Source organism: Antechinus flavipes, chromosome 3 (genome assembly GCF_016432865.1).
Source record: "Antechinus flavipes isolate AdamAnt ecotype Samford, QLD, Australia chromosome 3, AdamAnt_v2, whole genome shotgun sequence".
In the NCBI taxonomy this organism is placed as follows: Eukaryota; Metazoa; Chordata; class Mammalia; order Dasyuromorphia; family Dasyuridae; genus Antechinus; species Antechinus flavipes.
Window position 1 is genome coordinate 496,267,064 of NC_067400.1, and position 22,822 is coordinate 496,289,885.

A 22,822-nucleotide genomic window follows, 5' to 3' on the forward strand; every position below is an offset into this window, starting at 1 on the left:
TGGAAAGTGCTTTATAGTTTTGCTCATATAGTTCCTGATTTTCCCTTGGCAGATAGATTCCCAAATATTTTATACAATCAGTAGTTACTTTAAATGGAATTTCTCTTTGTATATCTTGCTGTTGGATTTTGTTAGTGATATATATAAGAATGGTGATGACTTATGTGGGTTTATTTTGTATCCTTCAACTTTGCTAAAGGTGTGGATTATTTCTAATAGCTTTTTAGTAAAATCTCTGGGGTTCTCTAAGTATACCATCATAATTTGGTATGCAAATTGGAATTGCAAAGAGGAATAATTTGGTTTCCTCACTGCCTATTCTAATTCCTTTAATCTCTTTCTCAACTCTTATTGCTAAGGCTAACATTTCTAAAATAATATTGAATAGTAACAGTGATAGTGGGCAACCTTGTTTCACTCCTGATCTTATTGGTTTTCCTTCCTTTTCTTGCCAAGACAGCAAACAATATGATATAGGTTATATATGTATAATCATTTTAAACACATTTCCATATGTTGAACCTCACTTCTGTCAGAATTGGTATAAAAAATATATCCAACTGAGTATGGATAGATAGACAGATTCATCTAAGTACATATATATATAATTGAGTATATATAGTCAGTATGTGTGTACATGTATATCTAGCTATTTACTTATTTATCTAACTGCATACACATACATACTTAGAGACATGTATGCTTGTCATCTAAAGTGACAACAAAATCAAACATATTTGCTGGTGTGTGTGTGTGTGTGTGTGTGTGTGTGTGTGGTGTGTGTGTAGAAGCATGTGCTCTTTACTTCAGATAATGGTAACACTGAAAGGAACCTTAGAGATTATCCTCTAGACCACATTTTTAATCTTTCTTGTGTCATGACCCCCTTTTGGAGTCTGATAAAGCCAATGTACTCCTTTTCTGAGTAATGTGTTTTTTTAATCTTATAATTTGAAGAAAATGCTAAATTTTGGTTAGAGGTCAGTGAAAATAAGGATTTTTTTTCCTATTTAAATGCATGGACTCTATGAAATATATTTGTATACTTATTGGGAATCTATGAATCACAGATGAAGATGTATTAGATCCAATTAGATCCAATGCTATCATTTAATATACAAAAAATTGAAATTTAGATCTTTAGTTGCCCAGAGTCACACTGCTAGCTAGTATCTGAGAAGAGATTTGAACTTAAGTCTCATGTCTCAATCAATTGCACCCGAATCATTACTGTGTTGTGTGGTCACTAGTCACAAAGGATAAGCCATTAATATATATGACAATTCATTTTTCTTTTATGTAGTCAAACTAAATATACTATTCTTTTTTCTTCTTGTTGGTTCACCAGTACCTTAATTAGTTATTTATTGTCAAGAGTTTTCTTTGATATCATGCATCACCAATCCTCACGTAGTCATAATCAAAAGATGAAGGTCAAGTATCCTTAGGTTTACTCTGCAATAAATGACATTATCTTCACTCTTCTATCCTCCTCCTTATTTTTGGGCCAGGAGAGACATGCCCATGAGTATTCAGTCAGTCAATTGACAGGCATTTATTAAGTACTTACTATGGACCAGGTACTGTGCTCTGTGTTGGACAATATAAGTCCAAATAATGAAACAACTACTACTTGAAATGAGCTTACCTTCAAATGTGAGAGAGAAGTCTGAACTGAATCCACAGATTGCTTTGATTGGGGGTAGAAAGGTTATGTTGAAGGGAGGAATACAGTAAAACTGGAAACCTAGAACAGTGGAGATGATGCAGGAAAGATGAAAGGGCAGTAATGAATCAAAGCACTTGTGAAACTGATGCTCATCTATAAAGTGACCTAACACAATAAACTAAGATAAAGATTGAGTGCTACTATGCACCAAACACTGTGTTAAATATTGGGGATACAAACAAGAAAAAATAGTGCTTCCCCTCAAGAAGCTTTTGTTCTATTGGAAGAAGAGAACACACAAAAGAAAGTTGAAAAGTAAGGGAAGGATATCTGACTTGGGGGGCAGAATAATGGTAGAATCAAAACCTAACAGAAAAACTGAGGGGAAATGAAGAACTGGCTGGGCTTTGAGCTCTCTGTAAATGAGGGTTTGGGGAGAAGTTTTGCGCCCCACCTTCTAGCCCTCCAAAATGAAGATACTAACAATCATGAAAGTATTTCTTAAAGTCCTGTTTCAGCTAAATATAAGTTCTTCAAAGAATCATGAGAGAATCCCATCTTGCTATTGGGAAATATTGTGATTGAAACTCCATCTCTTCTTTGCTTTCATCATACTCTGCTTTGCATTTTACATATCTGTGTACATGTATTACCCAATACCCAGTAAATTGTAAGCTTCTGGAAGTCAGGGATGCTGCCATCCTTTATCTTTGTGCCTTGTACATTGTAGGGTTTAATAAGTGGTGTATTTTTCATGAAGTAAGTTAAACAAGAAGGAAATCAAAACTCCCTTAGGAGCCAAAAGGTCAGTTTTCTTCTTAAACCCTTTAATTAGCTGTCACATTATAGTAGTTACAGATACATAACCTAGATTTGCCATCAGGAATCCCAGCTGGATTCGAAACATGGCTCAGAAATATGTTCTTAGTGTGATGATGAGAAAGTCACTTAATCCCTAAGAACCTAAATTTCTTGAGTACAATAGTTTTATAGTTTTACTTATACTTAGCTGCCTTGCAGTAGTATTGTGACAAAAACAGCTGGAAAGCCTTCAGTCCTAAAGATAAGTGAATTGTTATTATTGTGACCTTGAGCTTTGAGAACAAGTTAAACTAGAAGCAACTGTTTCATCTCACTCCCATCTACTGCCTGCTACAGTGAAATGAGAGCTGGAAGAACTGACGCATTCTAATACCCCTGAGGAAGTTCTAAGGTAAATTCTGAGCTGACACCTCATTGCAAGGGACCAAATCAGGCCTGAACTTTCCCAACCTCCCATCTTAGAAGACTTGATCCACAGATTCATCTACAGATAATTAAGTCTAAAAACAAAGAAGGCTGTTTTATTTAGACAAGTCAGAGACAAAAATAGGGATTTTTGAAAACATAACTTGATATGTTAGATCAAAAAAAATCCAACAAAGTATGACTTTAAAATTTTTTATTTCTGAACAAAACACATGATAATAACATTTTGTAAATATAGTTAAAAGACAAAAATAATTAGGAACTTAGGTATTATACAATAGGATAATAAGCAATAAATTACATAGTTAAATTATACTCTTAGATTTTTCACTTTGATTACATGTTTAAAGGTGACATTTTGACCTTGAAGACAGTTTGAATTTCTTACTTTCAAAGTATGCACTTGATTCAACTATAAATAAATTTGAATTTTCACGTGAACAATTTGTGTCTGAGGTTAAAGGTAGAAGGGTTGTATTTAATTAAGCCTTTTACTGTGAGCCAGAGAGATACCAAGGAATAATGAGACAGGGACTAGAAACCAGTCTTGGAGCTAAAAAGACTCAAATTCAAGTTCTATCTATGACACCTACTGGTTGTGTGACTTTGGACAAATCACCTGACTTTTCAGAACCTCTATGCAGCTCTCTGTGATTATAAATTACAGAAAAAGGGTCAGCATCAGTGGGAACTCTCCACATCAAAAAATAAAATAAAAATCACAGTTTCAGAACAAAAGCCTATAGTGATAGGTTTGAGTTTCTCCTGGGCTATAGATGTTTCTCTTCTTAAAAATGGCTGAATTTAAAAATAGGGAGGTAAAATTATATTCAATTTACTACAGAGGCTTTTGAAAGGGTAAAGTGCTAAAAAAATAGACTTTCATTCATTACTTTCTAAATCAATTTTAAAAATGTTTTTCATATTTATTCATTAAGTTGCTTGGGGATTATTTAATTATATATATATTTAATTTTATATATATATATATATATGTAGGTTTATGTTTTTAATGTAGACTAGATTTTACTTCCTGAAAAGGATAAGAATTCTTTCAGATGTATTAGTAGAGGGAAGGTTACCCTTTTCCTCTTAATCACTATATACATATGAAATAAATCATGGTTTTATCAAAGTAGGAAAAACCTAGTACAATTCTGAGCAAAGAGTTTATGTTCAATAAATTAAGGAACTCAAGTTAATTGTATCAGGCCTGAATCAGCCCATGGGTACTGTTTCTAACAACCAAACCAACTGTTGCTTTTCAGAACACGAGTAACCCGGTTCAAAATGACGTCATATTCAAGTTGCTTGGTTCCTTGGAAAAAGTAATAATGTCCTACAAAGAAAGAAAAAACAAATATAAATTGTTACATTCTCAGAATCATGGATTCTTAGAGTTGGAAGGAATTAGGTATGATGGAAGCTAGCCTAGGTAAATAAGAAATTCATTTATAACATCTTCAGCTAATGATCACCCAAACTAAGTCAGTGTTGGGGAACTTGGTAGTTCCCCCCAACCCATTTCATTCTAGGTGTTTGTTAACTAATTAATTGTTCATAAGTTTTATATACATCAAACAAAAATCTTTTATCCAATTTCCAAACCAGGCTGTCTACACTCTATATCCTCCCATTACAGGAACTTGGACTCTGCCCCCTAAGATCCTGGGCTCTGAAAGGTAAAGAATTACCTTATGTTTCCCTAAACCAGGCTACCCCATTTCCTAACCATTTCCAAATTCTCTCAGAGACTCCATAGCCTTCTCTCTTTCTACTTTTTCCAATTCTAACTTTATATGCTCTCTTCCTGTGTAGAATATAAATTCCTTGAAGGCCATGATATCCTTTCTTAATTTTTGTAGCCCCTGCTTAGTGCCTGCCTTATAATAAGCACCTGATATATACTTTCTTATTCATTTATTTATCCATTCGTGGGACAGTTTTAAAATACTTGAAGACAGTTCACTTCTACCTCCTCCCAAAATCTAATCTTTTTTGAGATTAAATTTCTTTAGTTCCTTCAAATTGATGAGCATATAATTCAAATCCTTTCTTATTTTGTTGGGGGAAAAAAGAAGACATGGTAACATTTATAGTTAGAAATCAGGAAAGTATTAGAAACCCCAAAGATAACTCTTCTACATCCTGCTTAAGTTTCTCTGGGAAATTTTTAAACTTATCAATGACATTCCTAAATGTATTGCCAATACAATGCTTCAGTTTTAGTCTAACTACAGCAGAGCCAGAGTTGATCAGGATTGAGATTTTCAGTGTCTTTGTGTTAAACCCTATGTACATCTTTTAATGAAGTATAAGATTCCATTCATTTTCTTGGCTTCTCTGTTGATTTATATTGAGTTTGCCATTCATAAAAACCCATAACTTTTTCATACCAAATGTTGTCTCTCTCTCTCTCCTTTTCTATTCTGTACCTTTGCTGTAGATTTAAAAAAGCTACACAATTCTACTTTTATCTTATTAGATATTATCTTTATTATGTTAAGACCATTGCTTTAGCCTGTCCAAGTCATTTTGTACCTTAACTTTTTTATCCAATGTATTAATAGTTTCTCCCAGCTTTCTGACATCTATATATCCCATATATATCTCTTTCTGTTTTCTTAAATCTTGAAAAGGATCCAACTTGTATTTTTTAGAATTTTGGAAATCATTTAATGCCCAATGCTTCTTAATGAGAATGGCTATAATTTTTCTCTTTTTGGGCTGGAAGTGAGGGTACAACAGAGTAAAAATATTCATAGATAGATCTAAACCTGTGAGCAGTTTCACAGAAAGGGAATTGGATTTGACCCAGTTGGTGGGATAAAATAACTATAAATATGCAGGACTGAAATTGTAGTGATCAAACTTGGACTTGGGAGAAGATAAGGGAAGAGAAAAGGAACCTCCCTTCCTTCTTCATAGAGAAGGGAAATTATGGGTGTGAAAACTTGTCAAACTTGTTCATTTGAAATATTTTGGAATTAATGTTTGGAAATTTTAAACAGAAATAAAAAGAAACAAATAGAACCCTGAGATTACCCTGTCATAATGGTAGGGTGAGTGGCTAATTAGGAGATTTTGTGGGAAGAGTTCCTGTACTTGGTAAGTGAACAAAGGAGCCACCCATGAGTAGTCATTATTTGTAATGCAAAAAGGAGTTTTAGATCCCTGGACAATGGTGTGTCCTACTAAGATTATCCTACTTCTATCTGGATCCTTGCTGCCAAAAATCAGCGGAATTTCTTATGTCAGTATTTATAAAATTCTTTCTATATATCACGAACACCAAATTCAAGCCTGTCTTTTCTTTGTTTATCTGGGGCTCCCCTGTCTTAAGTCACAGGTCCCAATGATCATTGCTAGCTCTGCAGATCTTTGAGGCAATGCCAGCACTTTTAAGGAAAAGAGAAAGGGTGGGAAAACCCAGTTTTAGGGATTGTTCAAGGCATACTCCCTTGTACCCCTATCAGGGAGTGAAGTTTTCCCAGTAATGTCCTATATAATCAGATACTCTCTTGGCCACTGAATTCAAGAATTTAGCTGAGAACAGATTCTAGGAAACTGAAGGTAAAGTCTCAGTGAAAGCTCCTCTGAATTTGAGAGACACTAACAGAGTGTCCCAGAAAATACCTAGACCTACATCTACATCTACAACTCATCCTCACCTCTACTCCCTACCAAAATCTAGCTATTGGAACCCTGGAAAGGATTGGGGACTTGTGTTATCTTTGCCAGTTTATTTCCATGGTTACCACATAATGGTACAGAGTCCTTTAACTGGAGAATTTCAAAGAAGTTTCTGGTTTTCTAAATAGCTTCAAAATACTTACTGTTGTGGTAAAAGGCAGCTTCCACTTTAGGTCCAATTCCTGGAAATGCCCTAGCAATTTGTCTGGGATAATTTCTGTCCATTGATTGATTCCTCTCATCATATCTGCGCAAAGAAATCATGAAGAAATGCTTCATCAGAAATCTGGATAATAATCAATTTATCCTCAAATCCCCCAAAGACTCTCTGATACTTAGATCCATTCTCTTCTTCCTTCCTTCCTTCCTTCCTTCCTTCCTTCCTTCCTTCCTTCCTTCCTTCCTTCCTTCCTTCCTTCCTTCCTCCTTCTTTCCTTCCTTCCTTCCTTCCTTCCTTCCTTCCTTCCTTCCTTCCTTCCTTCCTTCCTTCCTTCCTTCCTTCCTTCTTCCCTTCCCTCCTTCCTTCCTTCCTTCTTTCCTTCCTTCTTCCTTCCTTCCTTCCTCCTTCCTTCCTTCCTTCCTTCCTTCCTTCCTTCCTTCCTTCCTTTTTGCCTTCCTTCCTTTCTACCTTTCTTTCTCCTTTCCTTCTTTTCCTTTCTTCTTTCTTTCCTTCCTGCCTTCCTTTCTTCCCCCTTTACTTCCTCCCTCCCTCTTTCCTTTCCTTCCTTTCTTCCTTTAGTTCTGTATATATAGTGCCATGATCTTGGCAGTCAGCACTCTTTCCAAAAAGAACAAAATGACATAGTGAAAAGAAATTCTTTATGAGCTCAAGAGGAACAGTTAGATGGTACAATGGATAGAACATTGGCCCTGGAGCCAGGAAGACTTGAGTTCAAATATAGCCTTAGACACTTAGTATTTATTAGCTTGTGACCCTGGGCAAGTCATTTAACTCCAAATTGCCTCATCCATAAAGTAAAATTTTAAAAAGTACTTCATAAAAAAAGATCGAGGCCTTCCTGTAGAGGGCTGAAACTCTTGAGGTGATGCATTGAGGTGAGGACAGCTGAGCACTTAAGGCTAACTACAGATTGGACAATACTCTATAAGCATATGCTTGGAAAATGGTCCTTCCCACTGTCCTGTGCTGGCTCGATGATTGATGTATACAGAGGATTGTAGAAGGGACTAGGGGGTGGAGTAAGACTAGCCAGAGTCACATTTTGGCAGTAGACGAGGGAGGAGGCGGTTGCAGAGATCCTGCTTCCATCCCCTTCACTTCTATGCCTAAAGACCAAGAATAAAGATTAAGGACTTTTGCTCATCCTGATTCTAAGGTATGCAGTGTGCTAATGCAGTCATCTCACCTTCCTTCTCTGCTTTCCCTCTTTTTTCCTTTATTCTTTTCTCCTTTCTTTCCCCTCGCCCTCCTTTTCTCCTTTCCTTCCTTCCTTTAGTTCTGTTATCTATAGTCCCATGATCTTTCCAAAAAAGAGTAACATGGCAGTAAAAACAATGTCTTTTTAAGATCAGGAGATCTAGATTTTAATCCTTACACAGAGAGGTATTTACTAGCTATGTGGCTACAGACTGGTCATATCACCTCTTTGACCCTCAATTTCTTCATCTATAAACTAGAAGTGACATTCATGTACAATATTTTTATAGGATTATTGCAAATTAAATATTTGTTAATGAGAACCATACGATCATGAGCTCCTACATCATTTCTTCAGAGAGTTGTCTCAAATGGGCATGATCCATTCTTTTCTGTTTTTGTGGCTGTCTTCTTATAATTATCGGATTAATAATTATCTAGTCATTTCACTAAACTAGGGAAGGGAATTCTCTTCTTTTGTATCCATCATTGGAATACCTTTCTTTCAAGAGAAAGGAGAAAGGAAAACAATTGGAAATGAAAGCAGGTTATGTACCCTGTTTTTCCTATTGAATCATGCTTCCTCTCTCTCTTCTTCCCTTACAACTCAGAGGATACAAAACTTACTATATGCCAGAATTGGCACTAAATGAGTTATCACTGTGTAAGAATCTCCAGTTAATAACAGCATTTGCTCTAATAGCTGGATTTCTCTGTCCAAGTTCAGACTGTTGCCTACTAAGCTTTCTGTCTTTACAACAATTATAAAACTGCTCTCCTCACTCATAGGTTGTCTTGCCTAGTATTTAATTGTTGACTTCTCCCTTTATTATAGGACTGGAAGATTGAAGGAGAAGCCTCCAACTCCTCACCAATTCTGCCTTTCCATTCTTAAGGCAAAGGTATTAAAAAAATCTCACCTCCAGTAATTATTTCCTACAAAGAAATAGGTTTTCCCAGTAAAGGGGTTATGAACAGCTGCATCAACTTTTTTCACATAGTTTGGGAAGCCCAAAGAATGGATATTTCTTGGGTATTGTGTTAGCAGAGTAGTTCCTCTGATCACCCAGTACTTGTTATCTGTGAAGAAAAAATAACTTTATTTTAAAATAGTTTTCCTCTTTGCCCATGATCCAAATGGGAATTTAAATGGAAGAATTAATAAAATCTAAAATATGGATTTTAAAAAAGTAACAACCCTGCAATAATTAGCCAACAATCTATTCCATAAATCCGACCCAAATCCTTTCCATTTTTCCATAATAATGAATAGCTTGAAGAAATTTACCCTGAGAAGGGTAGCATGCGCAATTAAAAAAAATCATTATATGATGTCTAATTTTTTAAAGATTTTGGCCAGTATTTTCAGTCTTATATTCAATTTTTATAAAATATTTTTATATTTTATATTTTATAAAATAATTACAAAATTTTATAAAAAATTTATATCTTATTTTCATTCATTTGCAGGACTACATTAATATTATATATGTAAATCATATTAAAAATAAAAGTGAAATTATATTTTTAATAAGTAGATTGGAAAGTAGAAATATACATATTTTTGGACCTGTAAAAACACTGAGAATTAAGAAACCTATTTGAATTAACAACAGTGTTCTTGATCAAAGTAAGCTATCCTAAATAAGGCACTATTTTCCATTAATATGACCATCTTACTTTTCATACATTATTTTTATTTTTTAAAATAATCTTATATTAGATAGTAGAATCCCCTTTATTTGGGATCTTCAAGTATGGAAGGGACTTCATAGATAGATGAGTTGGACTGAATGTCTGTTAAAATCCTTTCCAATTGTATGATTATGATTTTGTATTAATAGGATCTAAGTATTGGGGCTGTTCTGGATGCTAGCTCACAGCAGAAAAGTCATTGTCCTAAACAGTGTGCATATTCAAAAGATATATCAGTTAAGAATACCATACCATATAAAAACTATTAATATTCCCTTAACACTGAATTCCTTTAAGTGTATTCACAGCCAAAAATAATGGAAAGAAAAGAATACAAATATGTGAAGTTACCTTTAAAAAGAAAAACTTGATCCTTAGATTCTACTTCATAGGCAGCCTGAATGCCAGATGGTAAGGATGGCCAGAATGAGGAAAGCAAATCAACACTCACTTCTGGGTTCTGAGGCTGTGTCTGCCATAAAAACCTGATAGGAAAGAAAATGTAAAGATAGAAAAATTAGTTCATTCTGCATTCAAATGACTAAATTCTGGTGTCAAGAAGTTCAAATCTGGTCTCAAACACTTTATGACCCAAAAAAAGTCACTTAACTTCTGTCTGCCTCAGTTTCCTCAACTATAAAATGGAAATAACAATTATATACACTTTCTGTGGTTATTGTGAGCATCCAATGAGATAACATATAAAGTATTTAGCATATCATAGGTACTTGAAAAATGTTCCTTTCCATCCTTCCAATGGTATTGCAGCAGCAGCAGCTCCCATTTATTTCATCCTTTGACATTGTACCATGGATTGTAAATAGTCCTATGATACTCTAAAGGCTTCTCAGAAAACTAAAGACGTGCTTACTGTTGACTAACCACCAAAGTGCATACATTTCCTGTCATTCCTATACTGGTTAAAGCTTCTTTTGTGCTTCTTTATACTCTGTGCATTTGTGTCCAAGGTCACAATTGTCTTAGACACTGATATTCTTGACCATAAGGGTCAGTCTAGTGTAATTCTTCTGGCAGCACCTGAAATCTTTCAACAGCATGGAATCAGGCTAATTCTTGATGAGGGCAAAAATGATGATGATTGGGAGCATATACTCATCATTATTTTGGCCCTAGTCATTGGACTTCAAATGGACATTGCCTAGGCTTAGTATAGGAGACAGAGTCTAATGTTGGCCCAGCGATATATGTAACATTAATCAAATATGAACATCAGTTTCCTCATCTTTTAAAAGGACATGATAATACCTGTCCCACCTAATTCACAGAGTTGAAAGAATAAAATAGAATAATAGATGTGGAAAAATAGAATGTGCAAGACAAATATTTGAGGACAGTGATGGTAAGGATGATGTTTATATGGCCCAATGGTAAAAGTTCTTCCAAGTTTCCAACTTTATTGTCAAAAAACAAATCTGCTTTTGTTCCTATGAGACACAAGCCCCAAACCTTCCCCCCATTGCCTCTTTTGAATAGCTTTGAATATTTTTTCATGCTTTAAAAGCAAGCTTTCTTCTTATGTTACACAGATCTCATCTCATCTAATGTTAAAACATTTAGTCCACTTAACTAAAAAGAAAGTCAGTTAAACTGATTATCATTAGATGAAGTAATCAACCAATTAACATTTTCTTTTTTCCCCAATGCTTTATTTGACACTATATAGATAGAACTTGGTATCCACTGACATAGTTGCCAATAACTGTGCAAACTTTTCTCCACCTTCCTAAAACTGTTCTCTTATCTGTAAAATGGAAGTTTTAGGTTACAAATTACAACCTAGTAAAGGAATATGGTTTTCTGGATTCAGAATTAGAAGAATTGGCTTTAAAATTTAGCCATCACTACCTACTACCAGTAAGTTCATAGCAGTCAGCTCATCATTATAAGCTTCAGTTTTCTTATTTGTAAAATGAAAGGGTCAGTCAATAAAATTTATTAAAAACCTACTGCATAACAGGTATTAAATTAAGCATTAGAAATATCTAGAAAATAGTCCTTGTCTTCGAGGAGATTGCAATCTAATGGGGAAGATAAGGAGTTAACAATTATATACAAATAAGCTGTATACAAGAACAAGCTATGTATAGAGTTGGGCTAAGTAATAAGAATTAATCTTTCTACATAGCATTTGAATGTTTTCAAAGAAAATTACAGGTCTTATCTCATTTGATACTAAGAACAACTTTATTTTATTAATTTTATAGAGGAGATAATTGATTTTGAGAGAGGTTAAATGACTTGTCCAGGGTAGTACTGCTACATGTCTGTTGCAGGCTTGAATCTAGGACTCCAAGCCCTGAACTGAACAAACAGTTATAATTTTATAATTCTAAAGTCCTGCAAGTTTATTTCAAAAGTTGACTTACCTGTCTTTAAAAAAAAGTATTTTTCCTCGGAGTGTAGTAATGGCATCAAATGTCATGAAGGAGCCACAGGTGTTTGGCTTTGTGGTGGGTTTGGAAGGTAATTCTGGTGATCTAGAAGGACGATTCACTGGACCCCCTGAAGAAACAGGTCCCAGATATATTTGAAAATCTTTATATGCTACCATATAAGGAAAACCATAGGATGAAACCTATGGGATGTTTTAAAACATGACACATTTTCTTGAATAATAATGAAATGGAAATAACTATTCTATCTCTGAAACAACTAATTGATTGGTGGTTTTAAAAAAAATATTACTTGACATGATTTTATATAATAGTTTCTACTGGCTAAATGAAAAAAGGAAGCCCTATTTTCATTTACTTTATCTCAATTTTACTTTCTGAATTCTCTAGCAACTTTTCCAAAGGAATTACTCCTCTGTTTGACACATTTCAAAATGGAAAATTAGTTTGATGAAGTAGGAGATGTACTGGTCTGGGAGATAGGAGCCCTAGGTTCTAGGCCTGAAACATCCCACTAGTTGAAAGGATGACTTTCATAAAGTCAATTCATCTCTCTAGGCCTTCATTTACAAAATCAGAGGGCTGGACTAGGTAATTATTAATCTTGTGATTCCATGACCTTATTCCCTCATGTTTGCAAGAGATATTGGAAGATGTTATGGTGCCTACCATAGAGGGACTGAATGCCTTTGATATCATCCTGAGAAAGACGGAATTGCCTGGGGTCGATGCCTTTATAGGTGGGATACATTAAAGCTTGTGGATCCCTGGAATGATCAAGACCTAGTGAATGGCCAAATTCATGAGCAGCAACAAGGAACAAGCTGTATCCTGAAAAAGAAACAGTCTAGGTAAAAATCAATGACATTCATAGGCAAGTATTAAATAAAGGATACAGTTATACAAATAAAATGGATCTAGATATGTACCACAACTTTGGGGATCTTCTATTACAGTTACCCAGTGCAAATGACCAGTGATCTAGCTAAATTATCTCCTTTCAACCTTTCTGCTTTCCAGGCCCCATTCAGCTACTTCAAGAGCTCCCATACCAGAAGTCAGCAAGGAGGAAGATGAAAAGGGAGGGACTGGATGCAAGAAGGAGAGAAAAAGGCAAGTTTTTATGTTTTATTTAGGTATATGGGTTTTGAAAAGTAAAGATCTCTGATAATAAAAGCTTTTCTAGCCAGTAAAAATATTATAAAAGCTTTTCTAGCCAGTAAAAATATTATCATTCCTTACTCCTATATTCTTTCTTCCATGTTTTTTGGTTAAACTACTTTCTTCTAATTTTTCTCCTAGATACTCTCTTCCTTTTTTGTGTGTGACATCATTTTCTTCTGATTCTCCTCCTATATATCTGTCTAGTTTTCAGTCTCAATTGCTGAGGCATCATCTAATCTTGACTCCTCTGTGGGGATGCCCCAGAGCTCTATTCCGGGTCTTCTTTCTCTCTCCATTCTCTCAGTGAGATCATGTTCTATTTCATTTTTAGCCTTTTATCTTTTGAGTCTAGCACAGTGTCTGGCTTATTGTAAATACTCGTTAAATGCTTGTGAAAGAAAAAGAGGATAGTCTACCTCTTAGAAATGTGAAGAAAGGAGAAATTTATGGCTAAAAAAGGAAGAGGATATTTTGAAATACCAAATGGATAATTTTAATTACATTAAATATAGAAGTTTCTGCACAAACAAAACCAATGCAGGCAAACTTAGAAGGGAAGCAGAAAGATGGGGAAATTTTTACAACCAATGTTTTGATAAAGGCCTCATTTCTAAAATATATAAAGAATTGGCTCAAATTTAGAGGACTATCAATTATTCCCCAATTGATAAATGTGTCAAAAGATATGAACATACTATGTTTAGATAAAGAAGTTAAAGCCATTTCTAGTCTTATGAAAAAATGCTCTAAATCATTATTGATTAGAGAAATGCAAATTAAGACAACTTTGAGGTACTTCTTCACACCTCTCAAATTGGCTAAGGTGACAGGAAAAGATATTGGTAAATATTGGAGGGGATATGAGAACACTGGAACCCTAATGCATTGTTGATGGAGTTGCAAAATGATCTGTTATGGAGAGTAATCTGGAACTGTGACCAAAGGGCTATCACATTGTGCACTCTTTGATCCAGCACTATATCCCAAAGAGATCATAAAAAAAGGAAAAGAACCCACATGTTCAAAAATGTTTGTGGCAGCCCTTTTTTGTAATGTTAAGGAACTAAAAATTCAATAGATCCTCATAAGTTGGAGAATGTCTGAATAAGTTATGATATATGAATGTTAAAGAATATTATTGCTCTATAAGAAATGATCAGCAGGCAGATTTCAGAAAAGCTTGGGAAGACTTATGAACTGATGCTGAGTGAAGTGAGCAGAATCAATACAACATTGTACACTGTAACAACAAGATTATGTGTTGATCAACTGTAATGGACTTGGCTCTTTTCAACTATGAGTTGAACCACAAGGCAATTCCAATAGACCTGGGATGGAAAGTGACATCTGCATCCAGAGAGAGAAACTATGGAAACTTAATGCAGATCAAAGTATTTTCACTTTTTTGTTGTTGTTTGCTTTTTTTTTCTTTCTTGTGTTTTTTTCCCTTTTGATCTTTAGTTTCTTGCATAGCAAGATAAATATGGAAAATGTTTAAAAGCATTGCACATGTTCAACCTATATCAGATTGCTTGCTGTCTTGGAAAGGGGGAAAGGAGGAAGGATGGGAAAAAAATTTGGAACACAGGGTTTTACAAAGGTGAGTACTATCTTTGCATGTATTTGGAAAAATGAAATATTATTGGAAAAAATAAAGACCTGAAGCAGGATGTAAAAAGAAAAAAAGGAAGAGAAAATAACAAGCAAGGAAGGAAGCAGGGGAAAAAGGGAGAAAGGAACTTGAATCTGAGTTCTCTGGTATCATTTGTAGAACAAACACAATAAGAGGAGTTTTTTTTTTTCAACCTACCATTTGTGCCTACTGTCCAGCCTTCATCCTCATCAAAGTGAGCATCTCCTCCAATACCAGGACCAGGAGCATAGGCATGAGCCAAGGTGCCATGGCTGCCATCAAAAGGATAAAAGTCACCATGATCTTAGAAGGAAAAAATACAAAAATGAGCTCTTCTCTTCATATTATCAGTTATACTGAGAATTATCTGGATAAAGTAAGTATAACATCTTAAGGGCTATTTTACCTCTAGATGCAAAAGATATCATTATATCTGCTTCTCCTGCATAAATCCTTTTGAACCTCAGGGGGGTTACATTGCTCCATACTTCAAAAGCTTTCTTGATGGCATAATCCACCTCAGTTTTGGAAATGTCAGGAGTATAATTCTTTATTCTTTATTTTTAAAAATGAGAAAAACAATGAAAGTTATTGTTTGATATTGAAATAGAGTACCTCATTCTTTTACTATTGAAGGGGGCAATAAGACATTTGATAGCAGTAAATTTTACAGATAATTTGATAGCAGTAAATTTTACAGATAATTGAAGTTTTGTTTCCTTTAGTTATTTTAAAAGGAAATCTTTTTTTTTTTAGATGCAATATGGTCCCCAAAGACTTTCCTCATTATGAATTATTAGCACATAGTCCCTCTTGAAATGAATCTGTATTTCTTTATTATATATTATATTGTTACTAATCTGTATACATTTCTAATCTCCCTAATAAAATGTAAATTTCTTGAACAAGGGATTAATTCATTTTTTTCTTTGTATTTCCCTCATCTAATCCAATGCCTTGTAAATAAATGCTTCATATTAAAAAGAATTTTTTTTTGTTTTCAGTTCCAAATTATCTTTTTCCTTTCTGCCTCTCCTCTAGTCACAGAGAAAGTAAGCAATGTTTCATGTTTGAATTTCCATGACCCCATTTTGGAATTTCCTTTTCAAAGATACTGGAATGATTTGCCATTTCCTTCTCTAGCTCATTTTACAGATAAGGAGACAGAAGCAAATAGGGTTAAGTGACTTGCCCAGGGTCACATAATTAGTAAATACTTAACAAATATTAGTTGACTTTACCCAACTTTTTATTCTGGCTCAATCACTGACAATTAATATAAAATTGCACTACAATCACAATGCCTCTGCTATATTGGGTCATTGGGTAGGCAGAAATATTGACTTGTTAACAATGGTCCATACGGTTCTGCTTGAATAGTTCTTTATACAATTTATCCCCTTGATTTCACACACACACACACACACACACACACACACACACACACACACCCCAAAACCAAAAAGTCATGTTAATTAAAGATTACTCATGCTTTACCCTAAGGATTTTTAACCTTTGGTCTGGAAACATTTTTTAAAAAATTATAACTTTTGGATTCCTTTGTAAATAAGTGACATTTTAAAAGAGATATAATTTCTGGGTAATCAATTATTTTACTAATAATGCTAGTATTTTATTAATAAAATGATTAGTGATGCTCCTGAATGCCAAAGACCCCTCACAGAAGTGGGATCATAGTTTATATGCTCTTGAAAGAATGGATGTTCCTGAGTAAGACAATCAACTTTGATTGGTTAATAATTAAAGAATGAATATTATAGTGAGAGGTAGGCTTACTCCGATGAGGGACAGAGAAAAATGACTCATTCTTGGACAAAAATACAATCTCTATATTCAGGCCAACCCCACTTTTGGGCAATTTGGACAAAGAACCTCACTCCACCCAGACTTGCTTGAGTGAATCATGGGCAGGAATTCACCTTAGATAAGGTGGTCTAGATGGGATAAATTTTTGGCAAAGGTCAGTATTATCCTTCAAAAACTGGGTTTTGAACAAAAAAATAGAGAAGGGGAAAAGCCTGGATCTCCCCCAGGATTGATTATTAATGGTCATTTCTCTCAAATCTTAAGTATTTTATTTTTTTTACAAAAATTATTCTGAAAACAGGTCTATAGGTTTCATTTCACTGTCCCCTCCAAAAAATTAAACTCCTGTCTTAGGAGAGAAAACTAGAAGGAAGTTAAGTAAGTACTTGAAAGAAGTATAGGAGCCAGATAAAAAGAAATAAAGTATTAAACACAGGGAAGAGGGTAAGAAAAGGTATAAGGGGAAAATTATGGAACAGTATTCAAGAACAGTAAGTAGGACAATTTGGCTTCAGTGTAGAATGTATAAAGTAGGGGTAACAAGACAAGATTAAAAAGAAAATGGGCAGCTAGATGACACAGTGGATGGAGTACCAATCCTGAAGCCAGGAGAACTTAGTTTCAAATTCAACCTCAGGCACTCACTAGTTGTATGACCCTGGGCAAGTCACAACTCCAATTGCCTCTAAAAAATATATTAATAAGAAAAGCTCAAGGATAATTTTAAAGCAAGCAAATAAACATGTCCTGGAACAGGAAGGGACCTGCAAAATAACCCAATTCAAGCACTCATTAACAGATAAATAAAAAAGCTGTGGTCAAGAAAGATGCCATAATTTGTTTAAGATACACAGATGATGAGCTTTAAATAGCAGGATTAGTGTTTTAAAAACAATAAGAAGCCCACTGCAGATCTAAGCAAAAAGATGACATGATCAGAGATTTGCTTTAGGACAATTCAGTTAATATCCAATGTAGAAAGGATTGTAGGCAGCAATGATAGGAGAGGAGGAGACAAGTTAGGAACAGATTTCAATAATTCAGAGGAAAGAAAAATAAGGGCCTGAACTGGAATAAATTAAGAACAGGTGGGGCTCTTGGAAAACACACTGATAAAGGGTTGTCTCTAATGATTAGTCAATCATTATTTACAACATAATTTGTAGTCCAAAATGGAATTCAGGGGCCCCTTCCTTCTTTATCATCATAACTATTCACTTCTGGCCTGAACTAGGTTGGTGGCAGCTAGACTAAATAGTATAGAATAGGGATGAGATATTAAGAGAGACAGCAATAAGGTTTGGTGGCTAATTGGAAATTAGAGGCAAAGGAAAACTAAAAGTAGAACTATAGAGTCTGAGCCTTTGTAATTGAGAAAATTGTGGCACCATTGGGAGGAATAAAAAAGTCTAGAATAATAGGTTACAGAGAGAGACAAAGTTGATGAATTTGGGTTAAGACAAATCCAATTGATATACAAAAGATAGTTAGAAAGTAATTCTGGAGAGAAATCAGGATTCATAGATATATTGATTGGAGAGCCATATGACTAGAGGCAGATTGAAATAAAAGGAGAGGATACAATAATGAAAGGAGAGAAAATTCAGGTGCTCCAAAGAGGGCTAGATCTGAAATCAGAAAGATTTGAGTTCAAATCTGGTCTTAGCTATATACTAGCTGTGTGATCCTAGAAAAGACATTTCACCTCTGTTAAAAAGCCTCACCTTTTTCATCCATAAAATATGGATAATAATAGCACTTACCTTGCTGGATTGTTGTGAAGATCAAATAAGATAATAATTATGAAGTATCTAACACATAGTAAGCATTACATAAATATTAGTTATAATTATTATCAAAACAATGAAGAACATTAGGAAAGAGGAAGGACATAGAAAAGTGAATGATAGAACTAGAGAAAGAGCCATTAGCAAGAATAAGATCCAGAATCAGAGAATTTCAGAGTTAGAAATGATCTCTGAAGCCATATAGTCCATTACAAATTTGCTAAGTGCTATTTAACCTTCACTTGGTGTCCTATGATAAGAGAAAAAAAAAATCACTTTTTTCCAGGCAATCTGATATACTTTTGGACAGCTCCAACTATTAGAAAAGTTGTCTTCAATTTATTTCTTAAAACTTCTACCCAATGGAATAAAATAAAACTAGACTAATCTCTCTGTCATGTGCTAGACCTTCATATTCTTGAGAACAACTATTGTGCTCTTCATAAATTCTATTAATCTATCCTCCTAGAACATGAAGTTGAATTTCTATACCACTCTGATTGTTCTCTACTGCATATTAATATCCTTTTCCAAATGTGGTAGTAATATATTAAATATTTTTTGACCAAGGTAGACTATAAGTAGAACTATTACTTCTTTATTCCTCTATGATCTTCCTCTCTTAAGACAGTCTAAAATTAAATAAAATTCCATATCATATATTTGATTCATCTGAAGTTCACAGTTCCATTAAAACCCCCAAATCTTTACAAAGTGCTGTCTATTCATGAATCTCTCTTCTTCTACCAAGTTGCTTTTTTTGTAAAATTTCATATGTATCTCATAATGATCATCTTCTTAAATGTGTCCCAACATTCTAGTCCAGGGGTTCTCAAACTACAGCCGTGGGCCAGATGTGGCAGCTGAGGAGGACAATTATCCCCCTCACCCAGGGCTATGAAGTTTCTTTATTTGAAGGCTCACAAAACAACTTTTTTTTTTTTTTACTATAGTTTGGCCCTTCAATAGCCTGAGGGACAGTGAACTGGCCCCTTATTTAAAAACTTTGAGGACTTCTGTGTAACTCGGTCTGTCAAGAACTTTCTGAAATCTTCCTCTATCACCCATTGAACTATTTCTCCCACCCTTATATCATCTGCTCTTTTTATAAATATGATATCTATTCCTTAATCCAAGTTATTGATTTTTTTAAAAAAATTTCTATAGCATAGGCTAAGCAGATATTGCTGGACCATTCTACTATGGCCATTCTTTCAGGTCAATATAAAATCAGTAATGACTACTCTTTAAGCCTGGTGACACAATCATTCCAGGAAATTATTCTCTCATCTAGCTCATGTCTCTACATCTTTTCCATAAATATAACAAAATATTCATTATTAAATGCTTTTCTTAAATTTAGGGAAACTTGCTGTATGATCCTGAACAAGTCACTTATTCCTGTTTTCCTCAATTTCCTTGTTTGTAAAATGAGATGAAGAAGGAAATGGCAAATTACCCTACTATCTGCCACCAAAAAACCCTAACTGAGATCATGAAGAGTCAGACATGATTGACAAATGACTGAACAATAAGTCAAACAAACTCAAGATTTTGTACAACAGGTTTCATAACCCCTTATCATGACCTTTAGTATTTGAGCTTTAGGAAATTAATTTGGTCAAACAAGGGACATTTTCAATCTCATATTTAAAACTTTAAGCATTTGTAGCTCCATGTCCTAAAATGTGGATGGTTCCATTATTTCCAGATAAGCCAAGTGTTACTATACATATAAATATGTTACCTGTAGGTAAGATCATATTTCTTCCATTTTGGTCGATTTGGAAATACACTAAACTGATGAACATCAGGAACTCCACATCGAGGTTTATGCATTACTTCCAAAGTTGCTGAATCCAATATACCTGTCACGTTTATCCCAAAGAACTCTTGCATTTCCTCAATCTTCTGCTCGAAAAGATTATTGCCTTTTACTTTATTCAACTGTGTTACTTCCATTTTTAAGCCATAAAAATTTTCAAGATAAGTCTAAGGAAAGCAAGAAACATAAGAAGAAATTATCCCCCCTGTAAACTTCTCTCAACTCTCATTTAATCAGCATAGGAAAATGAAAAGAATTGGTTCAAAATTAAGTAAACAGAAGCAAGAAAATAATATTTGCAAATACATCAATGTAAATGAAAAGGACAAGTGAATAAAACTGAGCACTGTGTAATTATATTAACTAATCTTGGTCCAGAAGAAGAGATGAGAAAATATACTTCCCTCCCTCCCTCTCTCATTTCCAGAGGGCAAGAACATGGGTGCAGAATATCATATAAATTCTCAGATGTGGCCATTATGTTGGTTAGTTTTGCTAAATTGTTTTTTATTTCCAGCATCTCTTTCTTTTTAATTCTTTCTTAAAAGGGATGGCTCTCTTGGTAAGTGAGAAGGAAGTCATATATTAGGAAATTACTTTTTCATCTATGAACATATGGCTGAGAGAAGTTGACCATGGGACCTTTGATCCATCCTTGCTGTCTTAAGACCACAGAATGGTGAACTGCAGGATAAAATCTAACACCCAGTTCTCTTTTCTGGGGAAGTAGGGGCATGGTAGAATAGAGTTTTCAGTCTGTGATTTCTCAACAATTGTTCTATAATTTGTAATCTAAGAATTGTTTGGAGCATTGACAGATTAAGTCACTTGTCCCTAGTTCCATGGATTGTATGTCAGAAAAGAGAACCTGATGCTACCTCTTTCTGAATCTAAGAAATAGTCATGCTATCTTTCCATCAGATGGCTAGAAACTTTGTACTGACTATGGTAGTCTCACTTGGACTGTGGTGGTTTCCTTGTACTAAATTATCACTCCTCCAATCTTGATTATGTTTTGATTCTGATATGCTTTCTCTGCTGCTTATGCATCCTTTTAGAACAATATTTCATCTGAAACTTAAAAGAAATTCAAATTCACATGAAAGAGATAGACATACAAACATGTTCCTTAGTCTATTAACCTTAAGAGGAAAATACACAATTTTTAAAAAATATATTCCTATTGATCCTAGTATCTCTCCATTTCCTCTGGCAGTAAGACAAATAGAGAAACAGCAATGAAAGAGAAAACAGTTGGGAGTGGGATGAACTGGATTATCCAGATGGTTTGCCAGGATTGAGGGGACTGACATGCCAAAGATGAATATAAATATTGTAGGTGAAAATATATCTCCATGTATTATCACATCTCCAATTCATGATTGCATTTCCCTCCTTTTTTCAAAACATACAAATTAGGAATATAGTTTCCTCTCTATCCCCAGCTCAAAATGCTACTTCAAAACCAATACTTTTTAGCTTAAAAAAATTCCTATTTGGCAAACAGAGTGGAGAGTAATTACTAGTCTCCTAAGTAGATTTAGTGAATTTTCTACTGCTTTTTCATGCCACTTTTAAATTAATGCTTTTCAAAATAAAATCAGCAAATCAACATTAAGAATCTACTGTAACTGAATATTTAGTAAGCACCTAGATTGGACAATAAAGCCATTGACTAATTTTCCGCCAAAGCACGACATACAAAGAATACATAGAGGGCAGCTAATTGATGCAGTGGATAGAACACCAGCCCTGAAGTTAGGCGGACCTAAATTCAAATTTGATCTCAGACACTTAACACTTCCTTCCTCTGTGACCCTGGGCAAGTCCCTTAACCCCAATTGCCTCAGGGAAAAAAAAAAAGAATACATATAATTGTTTATTCACTGCCACGAAAAAACTTACCGTTGCAAATGTGACCTCATTGGCTGCTGAGAAAGAAGAGATGGAGGCGTATACAATCAATATTAGCAGAAAGAGCTTCATTCTGCCTTTTAGCTGAAGCCAGGTCACCCTCTTCCTTTTCCATACAAGATTCTCCAATGGTCCCTCTTTATATATACTTGGACTGGCTTTGTTAACCTCACTGGAATGACTCATTGTTCATATCATCCTTTGATTTGTCACCAGGGCATGTAAGCACATGTATAGCTCTCTTCCAGGACAAGGAAGAGACCCACAAATATCCTCTGATATAAACATAAGGGACCTACAAGTCAAGTAGCTTTAAGGTCCTACCTTTGCCAGTCAGATAAGAAGTATTCTTGCATTTTCAAATATGGCATTAAGTTAGCTTTCTGGTTTCTGTTCAGTTACAAAACACTTATTACATTCTGATGCCTTGCACAGAGTAGCTTCTTCTAAGTCCCAACTCCAATCCCATCTTTCACTGGACGCTTCCCCCAGCACAATTCTAGTGCTTTCCCTCTGTTAATTATTTCCTATTTATCCTAACTATAGCTTGAGAGGGAGGGAAGAGAGAGAGAAAA

At 34.6% G+C, this 22,822-nt stretch overlaps 1 protein-coding gene across 1 annotated transcript; it reads right to left on the minus strand.

The window, feature by feature from the left end:
* Nucleotides 1-3,095: 3,095 nt before the first annotated feature.
* LOC127554926 (macrophage metalloelastase-like) lies at nucleotides 3,096-22,341 on the minus strand. The gene is made up of 10 exons (XM_051986884.1): nucleotides 22,239-22,341; nucleotides 20,256-20,500; nucleotides 15,301-15,449; nucleotides 15,072-15,197; nucleotides 12,767-12,928; nucleotides 12,071-12,206; nucleotides 10,035-10,168; nucleotides 8,909-9,068; nucleotides 6,754-6,857; nucleotides 3,096-4,256 (listed from the first exon to the last, which is right to left on the minus strand). Exons 1-10 carry the CDS (start codon nucleotides 22,317-22,319, stop codon nucleotides 4,156-4,158), a joined length of 1,398 nt encoding a protein of 465 aa, XP_051842844.1. The 5' UTR covers nucleotides 22,320-22,341; the 3' UTR covers nucleotides 3,096-4,155.
* Between the last annotated feature and the right edge of the window lie 481 nt (nucleotides 22,342-22,822).